This window comes from Thamnophis sirtalis, unplaced genomic scaffold (assembly GCF_051295495.1).
Source record: "Thamnophis sirtalis isolate CommonGarterSnake01/CBP01778 unplaced genomic scaffold, rThaSir2_p1.2 scaffold_7, whole genome shotgun sequence".
In the NCBI taxonomy this organism is placed as follows: Eukaryota; Metazoa; Chordata; class Lepidosauria; order Squamata; family Natricidae; genus Thamnophis; species Thamnophis sirtalis.
In genome coordinates this window covers 61,837,990-61,856,028 of record NW_028261387.1, presented here as the reverse complement: position 1 = coordinate 61,856,028, position 18,039 = coordinate 61,837,990, and the positions used below count along the sequence as shown (strand labels likewise).

General features: G+C 41.4%; 1 protein-coding gene across 1 annotated transcript; it reads right to left on the bottom strand.

The window, feature by feature from the left end:
- Positions 1 to 2,604: 2,604 nt before the first annotated feature.
- RNPEP (arginyl aminopeptidase) lies at positions 2,605 to 17,808 on the bottom strand. Its single transcript, XM_087720220.1, has 11 exons — positions 17,353 to 17,808; positions 11,899 to 12,039; positions 10,696 to 10,844; positions 9,297 to 9,413; positions 8,335 to 8,570; positions 7,726 to 7,839; positions 7,273 to 7,385; positions 6,139 to 6,247; positions 4,077 to 4,301; positions 3,458 to 3,600; positions 2,605 to 3,127 (listed from the first exon to the last, which is right to left on the bottom strand). The coding sequence occupies exons 1-11, from the start codon at positions 17,743 to 17,745 to the stop codon at positions 2,963 to 2,965; spliced, it is 1,905 nt and encodes a 634-aa protein (XP_087576346.1). The 5' UTR covers positions 17,746 to 17,808; the 3' UTR covers positions 2,605 to 2,962.
- Positions 17,809 to 18,039: the final 231 nt, after the last annotated feature.

Here is an 18,039-nt window from a genome sequence, read left to right as displayed (position 1 = left end):
TAGCTCTTTGTAATTCCTCTTCGGCAAGGAGAAGACTTGAGATGGCTCACAAGTGCTCCAGACATTTGCTCCTTGCAAGAAGAATTAAAGATGGTGATTTCTTGCAGGTTTAAAGCTCTGGGAGAGAAGGAAACAGTCATCTTGCTGACTATTGTTGCACTTAAGTGGAGGTGAATTAATAACATTGTTGTGATGAAGGGAAAATCACTTCTTTTACAGTATATAGTTCTTTTTTATTTATGAGCCCTGGTTGTACAGTGGTTAGAATGCAGTATTGCAGCCTGCAATTCAATCCTGACGGGGCTCAAGGATTCACTCATTCTTCCATCCTTCCAAGGTCGGTAAAATGAGGACCAGATTGTTGGGGACAATATGCTGACAGTGTAAACCACCCAGAGTGCTGTAAAGCACAATGGAACAGTATATACTGTAAGTCTAAGTGCTATTGCTGTTTGCTATATTCTTATTTTTTTCTTTCTTTTCTGTTGTTGGGTTGAGCTCTGATCTTGGTGATTTGGCAAACTTTTCATTCCTTTTCAAATGGTCATTTGCATCCCTTTAGAGGGTCATTGAAGCACTTGGAGGTTTATCTGTGTGCTCAGGGTCAGCTGAGTAGTGTTCCTGGTTGCTATAATCTTGAATTTTTTTTCTCTGGAAATCTATTCCTACTCCCACACCATTCAAAGGGTGTTCATCCCAAATTGTATAGCTAAAAGTCAAAGAAAAATGTCTAGTTGTCCCCTGAAAAAGTGCTTTTGGGATCTGAATGACTGAGAATCTCTACAGACTTTTAACTATACAATTGACCCTGAGCACATAGATAAACCTCTAAGTCAGTGGTTCTCAACCTGTGGGTTGTGACCCCAAGGGTCACCTAAGACCATCAGAAAACACATCTTTTCAAAAAAATATGGAAAACATAAAATAATTTTATGGTTGGGGGTCACTACGAGGAACTGTATTAAAGGGTTGCGGCATTAGAAAGGTTGAGACCCACTGCTCTAAGTGCTTCAACAGGCAATCTAAAAGAATACAAATGATCAGCTGCATGCAAGGAATGTAAATCCTTCCGTTCCCCACTATCCTGTCAGAGCTGAAGAAGCTTCTTGGATGGGAAGCGAAAGGTCTTCAAAGAAAAAACCAGGAAAGTCTAGTTGCCTCTTGAAAAAAAGCAGCTTTTTTGGGACAACCATGACCTGGATGACTGAGAATCTCTACAGACTTTGCTGTTTATCTTTCCATATTGTCTTTCTCCTTCTATAGGTCATTTCCTTAAAATTTCATCTTATATCCATATATACTGGACTGAAACACCCAACATCCCATGATACTGACTGATGTAATTTACAGGGCAATGCATCTGTTGAGTATGACATTAGATTTCACTCACTGTAACTTTCTTTCAGCAGCCTATTCATTCTGCACTGTATTGTGTGGTTTACATTCGAAACTATTTTAATGCTTGTGGTCCATTATCTGCTTTTTCTTTCTTCCTGTTGTTTATTCCAGGTTTTTGAAAGCACACTCTTTGCCTTCTTACTACAATGATTGATGTTATGTTGTAAATCCATATGAAAGAATTTTCTTTCCACAAGAATGGAAAGAATCATAGTTATTTTAGAAGTTCCCCATTTACGAGAAACAGAAAAGAAAGTGGGTTGGGTGAGATAGAAATCATGGAGCTGGGCCAGACAAAGAAACCAATTCCACTTATTTCCAAAGCTTTGTCAACTCACGTTGACAAAATTAGGTGATAGAAATTATCTTTAACTGTAGATATTGTCATTGAAGGGCTGCATGGAAAGGAGGAAATACACAGAATTGAGGCCTAGATTAAATTCAGAGTTAGAAGCAGCCATTTAGAAAGTTAAATCCAGGATATGTTCATGTAGGAAACCAAAGAATCAATCATGACACATGATGGTCGAACTTTTGAATGCATCCCGTGAAGGATATTTGCTTCCGCTGTTAAACTGTGTTTACTGGTGTTTTTTTCCCTAGGATTCAACTGGATTATTATCTTGTGTCTTTTTCAGCAAAATAAAAGGATCTTGCTCAAACATCTTGAAATGGTGATGGGATTCAAAAATTTTTACTATCAGTTCTGTGGAAGTGGCTTGGTGGGCATGGTATGGCTTGGTGTGCATAGCTGGGGAAGGATACTGTAAAATCCCCATTCCCTCCCGATCAGCTGGGACTCGGGAGACATGGAATAGATGGGGACAGTCAGAGGTGGTATTTATTGGTTTTCCAAACTCCTTAAAATTTCCACTACCGGTTCTCCAGAACTGGTCAGAACCTGCTGAATCCCACCTCTACTTTAAAACTATAGCCAGCTAGGACTGTTTTAGGACCTATTAGTGAGAACAGCACTAGTTGTTTCCATGGGCATAAGGAAGTAAGGACTCCAGAAAAAAAGGTGACCCTGCCAACTACAGAGTTCCTTCTTATTTGTGAGAGATCCTCTGGCCAGAAGTGTAGCTGATGCCAGGAATAATGCATGTTAACTTAAAACTTGTAGCAAGAGACAAGAGGAAAAAAATCTAGGAATGATCGGATAGTGTACAAATGCTACAAAATAAATGAATTCTTACACAACTCAAAGAAGTGAAAAATCACAGATAAAAATTTATTAGAGCCAATATCAAATGATAGCTATTTTTAATTGAAATAAACACATTGCTACTATCTTTTAATTTACTTGGAAACGTAATGTTTACATTTGTTTACATTCTCAAAATTTACAAAGAAAAAAAAAACCCCAAAGTTCTTTTATTCAGCAGGTTACCCAGGAGAAAAGATTACCTTTGGAGAGCCTTAATCTGAAATTTCCAGCATTAAATCAAAAGCAGATTGTATACCAGCAAAAGTTTTGAAAATAGCCTTTATTTCTTCTACCTTTTAATCCCACAGATCACCCACAGCCATTCATACAAACTGGTTTGTATTTTCGGCTTTCTTCCTAGCTTTCTTCAGTGTTCAAACCTAAGATCTTTTTAACATAGTTCTGAACATTAACGTGGAGCTGTGAAGCAGTGGACAAAAATACTTCCATGGCCAATGCTCGAGCTGTTTCTGAGCCACTCATCATGGCTCGGTAGATGGGAAGGGTGTACTTCTGTTTTCCCTGGAATAAAAACAGAGTAACTTACTGATCAGCTAATAGCATCCTGCAGTTTTTAAGAAGCTAGCAATTATCTCCAAACCCTTTGTAAAATATACTGGTGAGCCACATTTATTTTCCAGTTACAGCAGTTTAGTATACTGAAAGACAGCTGGATTGTGGTAACAAGGATTTTGTATCTAAGAAATAGACAAGACTAGAACTCTAATAATATATACATCATCATTATCAAGAAGACAGTTATCTGTTGCTTGATAGAAACAGAAAAAAAGATTCTGACAAAGCTACAGCAGTTTTGTGTTTCTAGAAAATACAGCAACATCAAGCACCAACCTGGCTGCGAAGAAAGTCTTTCACTTGATCAAAGCCTGCTTCGTGATTATTTTTGAGGACAATTTGGGACCAGCGAAGACGCAGCTCAGCATTCTGTGCTTTAGAGATCTTAGGATACAAGGCGCTCATCTTCTCAACATGCCCTTAAAATGAAAGGACAATCAAGTTGATTTTTTCCCTCAGGAGAGAATTGTCCATGGTACTTTAGACAATGACATTCTTTCAATTATTTTTAATGGTCACAGTGTTTATCTTTTATACATATTTGATAGCACGTCAAATTACTTATTGTATATTAAGCACTCCAGATTCCCGTTTCATCTCAATATACCCATGCTTTCTGCTTTTTCAAGTGCATCTACTGATTTTTCAAGTGCCATAAGATTTTTGTATTTCTAATAATGTTTCTAAGGGTTAATGTTTGAATGCTATTTTGATTTATTTTTGTAATCACTGTCAAAGGAAAGGCAAATTCCAAGATCTTCCGGTGCCTAAAGGTCTATGATATCCAGGCAATCTAGTTCCTGGAACTGCCCACTTGTACCCCAATATGTGAGCTTCCATAAAGCTTCCTTATAGAGCTATGGTTAGTCCTTCATTTTACCAGAAAGTGTCTTACCATCTGGCAGAGGAGATTTCTTCAAGATATTATCTAGGAAATAAACCAGCTGGTAAGTCTTCCATGCAGAGATATCTAGTTCTCTAATTGCCTCCATATTGTGGTCAGGAAATGCCCAGAGTTCTGCCAGTTTATCTGCTGGCTTCATCAACTCCTCTCCAGGTGAAAGATCAGGAAGGTATGGCGGCCAGCCAGGAGTATTTAGCCATCGGTCAAATTCAAAACCTGCCACAGGAAGAAAGGGGGAAAAAGGGGTGGGTGGGTAGAATCTGCTTATTAGATTTTGATATTGGAATCCGTATCAGTAATGAAATTGCTACTAACAGTAACACTGTTTAATTTCTGAAGTTCTTCAGAACCACAACAGTACATTATCCCAGTTCTTATTCCATCTGTGCCCAAGAGAGAGATATTTACTAGCACAAAAAAAAAACCCAAACCCTATAGTCATTCATGATGTCCCAGCAAGCAGCTCACATGATCAGGCTTTTAGTTCCTCTGGGATACTCTGTCATGACAGAATAGGCACATTGGGTCCAATTTCAAGCAAAGCAACATATCAACAGCTGGAGTCCATGTACTCATATATTCACATGAATATACGTTCATTTATTTTGATTCACACTCAAACTGAAATTACCACATCCTGAAGAAGATTCAGTTGTCCCCTAAGAATTAGGCTTCTTTTAAGAATAAATGGCATGCCATATATTAGTCTAGACTTGTTAACATCTTGATGCCTTGCTGTTTTAAAATTCCAGTCTATTTTCTGTGGTCTGCTACAGACTAAAGATAGATTCCCTAAATAAATGTGCTTCTTGATGTCTTGACTTTGGGCAAGATGCATGCTTCATTACACAGATTCGTAATCTGTGCACTCTATTTAAAAAACATTCAAAGGTGGCATTAGGTGCAAAATCGCTTAGCAGATTGCCAATAGCCAGTGTTTTTATAAATAACAGCATTTTGTGTATTTTTCCTTAGATAAGAAGCAATGTAGATTGGTAAATATATTCCCTCAATGCCATTTTGCTGATACCACCTCCTTACTCATTGCTTTAATGCAGGGATAAACTTGAAGCAGTAAAAGAGAGGATCCAATGGGCACTTAAAAGCCCCTCCTCCCGAATGTTTCCTAATTAAACATGTTCTCCCAGGCTATTTTAATTTCGGAAGAAACGGGCATTGGGACTTTGTTTGTATGCAGTGTGTACATTTCCTTAAGCATGTTCTCTTCAACTGCCTTCCTCAAATGTGTAAGATTTCAATTCTCATAATTTCCAATTTTGCGTAAGTACTTTGGGGAAGTTTTAAACCAAATAAATAATTTGTGAGAAACTAAGTGACTAAGAAAGAACAAAGTTTGAAAAACAATCTGTTAACCTCTTCTTAGGGCTAAAGCTGTATTTGCATGATTAAGAATGTTCCCGTTATCAGATATCAGAAACACTTAATATTTGGCACAATGACAATGATCTGGACTGCAAGCCTTCTATATATGGTGGGAGCAGAGCACCAGCAACTGCACACATAATTTGCAGACCTGAGGATAATCCTTCATGCATCATGTCTACAAATTATTCCTCCCTCTGACCTTGGAATTGTTGCTGACAGAGAGCAATTGTCTGACTTATTATGAGAGCATTTTCTGTGAATGTTCACTATATAGCTGCTGCTGAGTTCAGCAGTATTGCCACAAGGCCTTTTTCCAAGAACCAAGGCAGGATATCATCCAACTGACTTCTTTATTCTGACCTGAACTGTCAGGCAGAACCTTTAAAGACAGCATTTGCTGTTTTTAATTTATGGGAACTAGCACACAATCTCCAATAAAAATACAACCAGATTGGGAGCAGAGGGCTAAAGGAGTAGAATAACTCAGCAGAATTGAATTACTCTAGCAGCTGGAGACAGGAAAACAGGAAGCTAATTGAGTTCAGAATGGTCTGGAAAATTTTGGAACGACTTGCTACCTGGAGTTGGGAAAAATTGAAAATTTTCTGCTAGTCAAAGCCTTGTGGCAATTCTGACATTTTTTTTAAGCTACAATGTCTTTGCTGACCTGGAATGGTGTCCACTCCTTGCTTCTTCAATTCTGGGAAATATTTCAAGTAGAAGTTGAGGGCGTCATCGGCTGTGATGCTCTGAAATTTGAACTGGTTCACATACGCCTGCCATAAAAAGAAACTGGCCTGAATTACTTTGAGATCAGCTGGTTCATCTCTGGCCTTTCAGCCCTTCTTTATTAATGTCTTACAAACAATTATTTGCATGTAAGACTACCCTGCCTAATTCAAGTTCAGCTTACTTCTACTTCTTTGGTTTTAGTGTGAGAACTACGTATCTCAGCTTTAAAAGAAACTCCATCACCGTTTCAATTTCCCAAACCTTCAAAACCTGAAAAGCTACCTTTCCACATCATCTGGAAGGCATGCTTGCTTACTTTATTGTCTTGCCATTTCTTAAAACCAGGTAACACTGAAGACTTCCTATGCATAATTTATGCAGCTGCTAGAATGCTTTCCCTGGAGAGGCGCAGCTTAAAAATTTAAGCTTGCTCCCCTAGCATCTTAACTTTGGGGACTTCTTGCTTCAATCCAAGCTGTACTATAACAGCAAAATGAACTGTGATTTTCTTGGGAAATGTCCTTGGGAATGGCATGATGCAACCATGCTCCAAAACCTGCTGTTTCAGTCAGAAATGAACTGACATTCCTACCACAGTATTTGATTCTTATAGCATTCACTTCCTTCCCCATTTTTCTCAGCAACTAACACCAAAAGCAAATTGAACTTGGATCTGTCTAATCTCCCTTTAAAGCCATCAAATTGGTAACCATTGAGGTGACTAGTGAACAATGTATTTTACCCTCCCTTCAATAGGGGAGGCTAATGAGGCCACTCATTGTCAAGCCAAAAAAGATTTTTTTTAAAAATCACCCCCACCACCACGTATTTTTTTTTACACTTCTTTCATGTTCCTGGCACCATAATCATGTATCTCCAGCAAATTTTTCATCCTCTCTACAGTTCTGTATCTTGACCTGATCTACAATAATCTAATCAAAATATACGGTGAGATACAAAGATCCTAACTGTATGTATCTTTCTAAACACAATACAAAGCAGCATACTTTGAAAATACACACTGAGACATCTGCTAAGTAGAAACAAATTCCAGGCTAACACACAGTACCTGCAGAAAAGCATCAAACTTAGCCTGATCTCCCACAAGGTGGGCAAGGTATGAGACAAAACAGTAGCCCTTTTCATAAGGAGTTTCATTATATGTATCTTCAGGATCAACACCTGAAAGGAAGAAATATACAAGCTGAAAATAGCAAAATCAATCATCTTGTTAATGTGGGAAGAGTAACCTCACTAGAAATAATCAAGTATAGAGTTCAGCATGGCAAATACTTAAGAATTCTCTCCCCATTAATATACCCATAACTGATCCTCTTGAGAGAGAGATGGATAAGAGACAAAGGATTGGCTACCTGCTAAAAGGACAAGTCACAAAGGACGACAATCCAGAGTTAATTATGGAAGCTGTAACTTCTGGGAGTTAAAGTCAACACAGGAATTGTGGGTGTTGTAGTCCATACATATTAAAGTTTGAAAAACACTGCTTTAGATCAATACAGACCTGGTTCGAGTTGCACCCTGAGCTTGTTGAGAGGATGCTCTTCCCCAACATTGTCCATGTGCTGACGAAGCAAAGCTCTCCCAGTAGCCGCTTCCAAGGAAGTATAAGCAGCACCTGATTTTAGGGGAAACCAACAGGTTATGGAGCCTCTGGCAACTGCCAAGCCAATAAAACCAAAACTTCCACCTTGGTGCTCTGGAATCAACTGTCAACCATAGTTATGACATGGTCATTAGGAGAGCAGCCCCAGGGACACAAGAATGCACTGGCACAACTTTGCCAGGCAAGGGAAATCCTATTGGAAATAATATAATAATCCTATTGCAATAAATACTGAAGTCCTGAACCTCCTTCTCTCAATGGGGACATATATTGAAACATAAACTAATTCAGCTTGCCAGTTCTCAAGGTAGATATCTAAAAGTCCATTGGGGGCATTTAAGAGGTATACAGCATCGTTCTTCGAATTACTTAGATACAGCTTAATAACACTCCTTCTATTTAATGCTGAAATTAGATACTCTGCCAGCCAAATGTACCTGAAGGTTGCAAGGTTGGAGAAGGCCAAACTATACCCACCACCCTGGGCATTGATTATCGACCACTCACCATAGAGTTCTGAAGAAATCCTCCTCTGGGCATACATGGTAAAACCCTCGTTCAGCCAGAATTCCCCCCAATGGCCATTGGTGACCAGATTTCCAAACCAACTATGTGAGATTTCATGGATGATCACATCTGCCAGGGAACGATCGCCAGCCAAAAGGCAGGGGGTCACAAAGGTGATACAAGGGTTTTCCATTCCCCCAAATGGGAATGAGGGAGGCATAAAGAGCACATCGTATCTACCAAAAGCAAAAAAAAGCATTAGTCAGAAAAATAATATTCTAATATGTTCTTATATACAACACTGCAAGGTTGAGGTTATCCTGCCGATTTCAGTTAGCAGAATCCAAATTTAAAGTAAATGTATACTAGACTTCTTAGGCATTTCACTTTGCTAAGCTTCCCAGAGTTGCACCAGTCCCTTTCTCTTAGATGAGAAATGATTCTGATGCCTTTTTAAAAATTCTCCTCCTAGTAGTACACTCTCTGGGTATTTACCCAACCTTGTTGAGCTGAGCATTTTTGGTCCAGACATTTACACTGAGGTAGAACTGTGCAGCACTTCGGAGTCGAAGGCAAAAAAGATATTAACATACCTAAACATATTAAACAAAACTTAACTTTTTGGGGAACTGTGCTACAACTGGGTGCTTTGTGACTATCTCTTGAGTGATGCAAAGCTTTTTTCCCACTTGAAAAGCAGCTGACAGATGAAACAATTCAAGAGATGGACATACAAGGCATGGATCTTTCCCAGATTCATGTATTCTTCACACCTCTTCAAGTGCCGATGGGTGGGAGCTGCCTCAACACCAGACTTGGGGATGCAGGGGGGCCCAAATGTGCCCCCTCCCTTTTTTTGGTGAAAAACATACGTATTTCTCTCTGTGCTTCACTTTGGGAAGATGGATTCTTTCCTGGGAACACTTTCTTTTTTGAAACAGGTTCAGTAATGAAAGGGGTACCTTTCCCATACGTATGGTCCAAAAATCTTCTCTCCAGTGGTAAGAAATTCTTCAATCACACCGTCATATTCTTTCTTAGCAGCCTCAATCAGGCAGGGCTCAGCCCAGACGTGACTCCTGGGAGAAAAGCAAAAATGGCAGAGAAATCAGCCTAAGAGGGATGAGACTATCCCTCACCCTGTAAGCAGGGATGCCCAACACACATTGTTGTGTACCCTTGGATGCCAATGGAGCATATTCTTTATCGGAGCAATAGAGCCATTCTAACAGGGAACAGTCCCATTTTTAATCAGTTCCAGAGGTAGGTTCCTGCCAGTTCTAACCTCTTCTATAGAAGAGGTTCCACAAATCTACAGTGCCGTTTAGAACCGGTTCCAGCTCCCTCCCCATACCCATCTGCACATCATCAAGATGAAGTGTGAGAGGAGGAATTCTGGGAGTTGAAGTCCACAAATCTTAAAGCTGTCAAGTTTGAACACCCCTGGGTTTTTTTTCCTAAGGATTAGGGGTGCGAGGGTCTTGTAACTTGACAGCTTTAAGACTTGCGTGCGTCAAATGCCAGAGTTTCTGAGCCAACATTTTGGTTGCTAAGCAAGAGCATTGTTAAGTGAGTATCACCACATTTTATAAGTTGGCCATGCACACCCAGTCACATGGCCAGCAAGCCACACCTACAAAGCAGGCCACACCTACAGAAGAGGTTCTAAAAAAAATTGAAACCACCACTGATCAGTTCCCACACAGAGTAAATATAAAAAAATACAACTAAATGTAAAATGTGTCTAACAGTTCAGGGTAAGGCAGAAATAAGCAAAGTACAACATGGCTTTTACTTTAGAAATAGAAAACAATTATTTATTCTTCTTAAGTGTTGGCTGATCATATTCAGGGCCTGATGCAAATCTCAATTTGTGCACCCATGCAGTCTCACTACAAAGTTAAAAAGGCTTGTACTGAATAATAAGTATAATCTTTATTGTCATTGTACTTAAATACAACAAAATTGGTTAATGCTGAAGAGCAAGATTATACTGCTGTTGCCACATGGTTCTTGGAAAATGTGTGGATGCTTTAAATACCTGCACTCAGGAGCTGCATTTGTGTCTCTGCAATCTTTGCAACATCCATTCAGAATCGAATCTGAAGGACTATCCAAACTTGTTAGAGAGTAGAGGAGTAAGAAGCCACTTTGAGAGACAAAGGGGGGGGGGGGAGATAAGGGCTTCTCTCTGTGCTCCACTACTCCCACCTGATCACAACAACAGCATTTGCTGAACTATCCACCGGTCTCCCAGGAAGCTGGATTGCAGTTCCCTTCCTAGGATTCAACTGGAGAAAGAGTGATCTGGATTATCCCTTTTGGATTAGGATGACAGGTATCTTTGCAGCAGCCTTTTACCTTGGTCCCACTTCTGCTGAAACAATGTCCCCAACGACCAGGGCCACCAAATAAGAAGGGATAGGATGAGGCATCTCAAAGAGGAAAGTGTTCCCCTTCTGCTTCTCCCTGGTAACTGCACTCATCACAGCAGTGAAGCCTTCCGGGACCTAAAAAAAAGAAAAACTGGCTAGTCATGCTTTGGGAAGAAGGATTAACCTCTTTCATTTTCTTCTAGGAAAGAAAAGAGTGAGGATTTTTTTATTCTGCAAAAGGACAGAACGTGCAAATGATATTCAGGAGGTCCACACAAGTAAAAGGCCATTGTGTGTACAATGCACAGGGGCTAGCCTCCAGCACACACCCCACCCCACCAAATCAAAAGCCTTCTTTTTGGAAAGAGGTTTGCAATGGAAGGTTCAAGAAGCAATAGTTATGCAAAAGGAAAGTGATAAGTGCAGCAGTTGGATAAGTTCACACCAGGTTTTGAAAGTAAAATTGATATAATTTGTGGTCTATGACCATGATGGTGAACCTATGGCATGTGTGCCACAGGTGGCAAGTGGAGTCCTCTCTACGGGCATGCGAGCCTCCCAACAGCCAGCTGTGCACGCCCCCCTCCCCGATGCCCCGTTTTTGGTTTCAAGGAGGCCTGTAGGATCCAAAACGGGGGACGGGGGATGGCACCCCCCGTGCCCCATTTTTGGTATCAAGAGACTTCAGGGACACCTGCTAGTGCGTATTGTTTGTGCATGCTCAGGGGATGGGGCACATTGCATTGTGGGTGTGGGCACGTATGCGCGATTTTGGCACAGCAGGACAAAAATGTTAGCCATCACTGGTCTATGACAGGGGTCAAACTCAATGGCGTCACATGACAAATTGCCTGCGTGTGATGCATCCGGCCCGTGGGCTGCCAGTTTAACAGGCCTGGTGTATACCACGGGAGATACATAGCAGAAAATACACTTTGAAAAACAATTATTGTTCAAGGCTTGTTAGCTTGGTTTTGCCTTGTGTATCCCAGCTACCGGGGCATATTCAAAGCAAAGAAGGTGAAACAGATTAATATAATGCATGACCTCAGGCTTTGAAAGCCCTGAGGTAAAAAAAGTGAGAGACGGCATTTAAAAATAATAATAATAATCTCTCCTGTAATGAATCCTAGATTTTAAACACACTGAACTGCGGGGTTTAAGCATGCTCTCCTCCTATATAGCTTACCTTTATAATAGCTGAATAAGAACTTTTAACTGCAGGAGTGTCAAAGCAGGGGAAAACGGATCTGTTCAGAACAGCTTGGCCTTGAGTGTACATGTAGGGCTTCTGTTTTCCTGCAGTCTGCTCCGGCATAAGCCAACATACCTGTCAGGAAATTAAAAAAACAAAAAGATTTGCATAAAAAATGAGAATCTCTGAACACGAGCAACATCTGCCTTCTTAGAAACTGGGGAATGAAATTCTGGAATGAAGGACCAGTTGAGCACAGAAAAGCTAGAGATATAAAAAAAAACCAGCCTTATCTTCTGCGCAGGTTGATGAGAATCCAAACAGAAAATCTATAAAAGTGGGAACAGGATGAAGCTGTTAGGCTCTCTTGATGCTACTCTGATTTCTACCAACCTTCCCAAAGAACAAACAAGTCTTCATTAGACACAGCCACCTCTTTGCCAAAGCCAGGATTATTTTAATATCACTCTCCACCTGATGCCAGTGTGAGCTGGGAATTATTTGAGGGATTGCCCCTTGCTGATTACTTCCGTCCACCCTGTCAGGCCAGCAGAAGGCACATGTTCCATGTCCATCTACTACGGAACTATATTTGGTAGCATCCAAGAGACGGGCCTTTTACTCCCATGGTGCCCACCTTGTGAGACTGGTCCCCTTCTTGATGTTCTTTGAGAAGTTCCTTAAAATCTGATCACCAACAGGCTTGGGGGTCCCCCAGAAATGGGGATTTAATGAGATGAGTAAATTGTAATATCAGTGCTCTTCCTATCTTTTTTTTAAAAAAAATATTTGTCTTAATTTTAGAATATTTTTGTGATCGTTTTAATGACTTTATTGGATGCTGCCAAATATCTGTGAGATGGGCAGCTTATAAATATGATAAATATGATATAGATAGATAGATAGATAGATAGATAGATAGATAGATAGATGTTCCCCTCACACATATGTGCTAGTCCTTCCCAACCTTAGGGGGTGGTGCTCATCTCCGTTTCAAAGCCAAAGAGCCAGCGCTGTCAGAAGACGTCTCCGTTGTCATGTGGCTGGCATGACTAAATGCCTACAGTACATGGAACGCTGTTACCTTCCCACCAAAGGGGTTCCTATTTTTTCTATTCTTTTGAGCTGCTAGTTTGGCAGAAGCTGGGACAAGTAACGGGAGCTCACTCCATTATGCAGCACTAGGGATTTGAATTACCGAACTGCCGACCTTCCTGATTGACAAGCTCAGCATCTTAGCCACTGAGCCACTAGGTCCCATACATAGAGTGATAGATGGATGGATGGATGGATGGATGGATGGATGGATGGATGGATGGATGGATGGATGGATGGATGGATGGATGGATGGATGGATAGATAGATAGATAGATAGATAGATAGATAGATAGATAGATAGATAGATAGATAGATAGATAGATAGATAGATAGGATAGATAGATATGGTAAAGGTACCCCAACCAAAGATAGTTCCTATTTTTTCTACTTGCATTTTTATGAGGTTTCGAATTGCCAGGTTGGCAGAAGCTGGGACAAGTAACGGGAGCTCACTCCGTTACGTGACGCTAGCGATTCGAACCACCGAACTGCTGATCTTTCTGATCAACAAGCTCAGCATCTTAGCCACTGAGCTACCTTAGGTAGGTAGGTAGGGTTAGGGTTACACTAAAATTGTTCAGGCTCATCAGGATTTGGAAATAAGGATTCCTTACATACCCAAATATTTTAGCTATGCAATCCAAATCTTCAGCTTTCCAGAACTGCTACTGTGAACTATTTCTAACAGAATTAATCATCTGGGTTCACATGGTTCTCAATTTATTTTCACAAAGCATATTAATGCAAATCAATGTTGCAAAGGTTGGAGGTGTCAGGTTTAAAAAAGGCTAAGGAAAAGATTTTTTCCCTTTTCTTACAGATGAGTAAAAATGTAGCTGTAACTGAATTTTTTTAAATGAAACATTTATCAAAATGAGTTGTTTCCACACAAAATCTGTGCTTTGTTCTTAATGCTAGAAACATTAAGGTATCTGGGTGCCAAATAAGAGGACTTGGGGCAAATGTGAGTGAAGGTGTGTGTGTGTGTGAAGGAGAATATGGTGTGTGTGAGCAAAGAAAAGACAGGGATCTGTACAGATTCTCAATCATCCAGGTCATGGTGGTCCCAAAGATTCTAAGAGCTGAAGAAGCTTCTTGGATGAGAAATGTTTTCAAAGACAAAAGCAAAAAAGAAAAAAAAACACTTTTGGGACAGCCAGGGGTAGGGGAAACTTATCTGAGTGACTTAGGATCTTTCCTGCTGGCTTCCCCATGGATTTTATTTGTGGGAAACTCATAGATAAGATTGCAAATAGTGATTACATGAGTATGGAATGCTGCAAGCAAACTATTTGCCAAGGATAAACTATTCAACCTGCTTGCCAAGGGCTTGAATTTTGTTCCGCAAAGGCTGGAACCTCAAGCCCCAGTTGCAAGTCCCTTTGCTCAGCACCACTGTAACTTTGAATGGTCACTGAATGAATGGTCATTACTCAAGGACAACCGAGTCCTTGCAGTCTGTTCTCACAGTGGCCAACCAGCCACACAAGCAAGCCCAACAGTTTTCCAGTAGATGGCCCATGGGGGGCAGTCATACTAACATCAAATTGTCAATTTTAATTGGGTTTGGGATATTCTATTTATTTATTTTTAACTTTTGTATTATGTGTTTCTTTCAATGTTGTACGCCGCCCTGAGTCCTTGGGAGAAGGGCGGCATATAAATCTAATAAACCTAAACCTAAGGCTAACAGCCACTGATCCCAATGACTTCCATGAATTTGTCCAACGCTTTTTCGAAATCAGGCAAATTGGTAGTCAGCACATCTCAAGGTAGCAAATTCCAAAGTTTAATTATGTATTGTGTAAAGTTAGATAGCACAAATCTCCTTAATGGGGGTTGGCACATAATTACATTATGTGTAGAGATATGGATGCCAATTTGCTCACACGTACACCATCATGAAGCAATCCATTTTAGGAAAATAAAATATCCTATTTAGGGAACATATCAACCTTTACAAGGAAGCCTTTCCATTGGATCATTTTCCTCAGCTGAAGCCTGAAAACCGTCCTTAACACAAATCTCTTCCAACCCCAAGTCCCCAGCAGTCATTAGATCACACTACCCATTTTCCCTGATTAATGGTATTTGGGGATTATGCCATAAATGCTTATATCATCATATAAATATATTATAATGGCCAGATTTCAATCTGCCACAGCAGCCATGCGCTGGGATTTTGCTTTACAGAAATTTCCAAAGGCTTTCTGGCTGGTAATTCCAGGAACTGCAATCTAAATCAGTGATCTCCAAACTTTTTCCTTCATTACCCAACACTGCTTATCAGAAAGACCTTTTTATCCAATGTAAGTAAAACACTTTAAATCAATTTAAACGCCCCTTTGGTGAATGGGTAGTGGCTTTGCCACCTGGAGTCCTTCGGGATTGGGCGGCATATAAATTTATTAAACATTAAACAACATTTGTGTGTCATTACCCAAAGAAAAGACACTTTTACACAGTTTTAGGTAATTTACTCAAGTTTGGGGAGGGGCTGGTTTAATCATATCTGGAGGATACCAGATTGGGGAAAGTATCTTTGTTTTTAAAGGTCAGTACAGATTAAGTTAGCCAACATATCATAACTTTACACCCATCTGTATTGTAGTCCCACTTTATTTTGAGCAGGGGTGACCAAACTTGGGAACTTTAAGATTGGTGGACTTCAACTCCATGCAGTCTGGGGAATTCTGGGAGTTGAAGTCCACAAATCTTAAAGTTCCCAAGTTTGGACACCCCTGATTTAGAGGAACTGCACTGCTCTGGGCCATTTTAATCTTTGCTTTGGACTGGACTTTTCCTTAAATAGGACAGGTGCCAAGTCTATTTTTGCTCCCAGCAAAAATGGTAGAAGTTAAATAAGAAGAGTATACAAGGGCCTTAGGTTTTTGCTGCAGGTCTAGTTCACTCTTCCTCCCCATGGGTTGAACTATATCACCTATCATTCCCAGCCAGTGTGTTAAAGCGAAGGGCAGTGGCAGTGAGAACTCTGCAATAGATCAAGGGAAGGGATGGCCTTGCAACATGCTGATGATAATCCACAGAGATAAAAAGGGCGAAAGGTTTGTGCTGCCTGTCTCCCTTCTTTGGCAAACAACTCAAATCACATGCAGCATTAGGATAATGAGAGAAGCAAATATTAAGAAGAGGAAAGACGCTCAGGGCTAATACCATAAGGAAAGCACTACAGGAAAGGTGATGGTCTCCCTTAAATTGAGCTGATGACATGCCCCATTCTTGGCAGCAGGACAAGAGTTTGTGGAAAGTTATCATCCAGCCCTCTCCCAGAGAAATGAAATATCCTAGGAAATGTTGAAAAGGCAGAATATTATATTCCCCTGGATGTGAAAGGAAGAAACGTTTTAAAGAGAAACTTCCTGCAGCTTCCTGCCTCCCCCCCCCACCGCCCATTTTGTCAATGGCCATTAAGAAGGCCAAGCTAGTCCCTTTACATAATAAAGAGTTCTCCACTTCAGCTCCAGGGGGATGGGATTAAGGCATGATAATATTGGCACTTTACCCAACTCACCACATGGCATCTGAGAACTCAACCAAACCTGGATTCAAAAACGCAGCCTAGAGAGTTGCCCTTGCATGGGTCCATGGGAGTCTGACAACCAATCAGAATACAAGATCAAGATCAAAGGCCAGAGAGGGCATAAAACCAGGGACTCAGCATCTCAGCCCTTTTTTCCCTCCCTTCTCTTTTTCTCCACCAACATTGAAGTATGTGATCACCTTTTCTGTTCAGGACTCAAGCCATGTGGTCCTGCCCACAAATAAACCATCTTTCCAAGCAGTCTCCATGTCTCCAGGGTCTTTTTCCCCACTTGGAGCCGAACCCAGAAGGACATTTCTTTCATCAAGTTTTTTGCTTTGTCTCCTTCCAAGAGGACTCTGGACTCCAATCTAATCTATCCCAATTCTGGGATTTCTTAGTGGTGTACTTAGCCCTGTACTAATCAAGTCTGATAGCAATAGCAATAGCAATAGCAATCATGCTTACTGGGCCAGTTGAAGTCAGTCTAAGCATTGCCACGTATTAATTCATAATAGCAAGACGGGATGGTTATTTAAGCTTAAGAATTACGGTAGCGTCCCCGTTTTCCTAATAAGTTGAGAACACTTGTTCACTGGGAGTTTAAGATGGCACTCCTGAGCATGTGCAAAGTGCTCCCCCCCCCCCACTACGGAGCCATGATGCAGCCTACGGGCGAGTAATTAAGGACACGATTGAGAGCCTCGCTCACTAGAGAAGCGAAGGAACCGGACGAAAAGGGGGGTGGGGATGGGAGCTCCTCAAAGCCAACCCTCTGTGCAGTCGCGCCGTCCGCCCCAGCCACTCACCCCGGGACCCCCTCCGGCCCGATAGGCGACCTCCAGCACCACCGCATCACCGCAGGTCAGAGGTTCGGGCAGGGAGACATGCAAGGCTGAGCCGTAACTGGCGAACGGACGGTTCTGGAAAGAGACGGGGCGCAGCGCTCCCGGCTCTTGGCCTTTTTCTTCCCCGCGGCGGCTCTTCGGCGGCGCCAGACCCGCGCTTTCCACCTCCACGCTGGGATGCGAGTCCAAGATAACCTCGCTCACGCCGTCCCGCAGGCAGGTCAACTCCAGCCTCACCGAGCCTCGCAAATGCCCGGAACCCGCCGGTTCGAAATCGACGCGCAGAGATAAGTGCAGATGCCGCAGCTGGAAGGAGTCGGCGCTGCAAGCGGTCGCTGCGTCCCGGCCCGCCATGGTGAGCGAAATCCGGAGGCCTGTAGCAGCAGAAGCGGCGACGACAGTAGAGGTGGTGGTGGTGGAGGCGTGGCGGTGGGGAGTGGCAGGACGCTGGGAGGCTCAGCCCACGAGGAGGAGCAAGAGGAGAGTTTGGAGGAGGCTGCTGTGCGGACAAAGAAAAATACAGGAAAAAATGTTTTCTAATTCTGGGATACTCCGGCTTTTAAATGGCAACAGCAGAGGTAGCTTGCTTTATTTATTTATTTATTTATTTATTTATTTATTTATTTATTTATTTATTTATTTATTTAT

Bases quoted from the DNA above. Each gene is read 5' to 3' on its own strand.
- RNPEP (XM_087720220.1), bottom strand. From the start codon at position 17,745: ATGGCGGGCCGGGACGCAGCGACCGCTTGCAGCGCCGACTCCTTCCAG. The intron at 8,571-9,296 runs GTACCCCTTTCA...TGCTTTTGGTAG, and splicing joins GGACCATACGTATGGGAAAG to ATACGATGTGCTCTTTATGC. The intron at 4,302-6,138 runs GTCAGCAAAGAC...TTCCTGTGGCAG, and splicing joins AGGAGTGGACACCATTCCAG to GTTTTGAATTTGACCGATGG.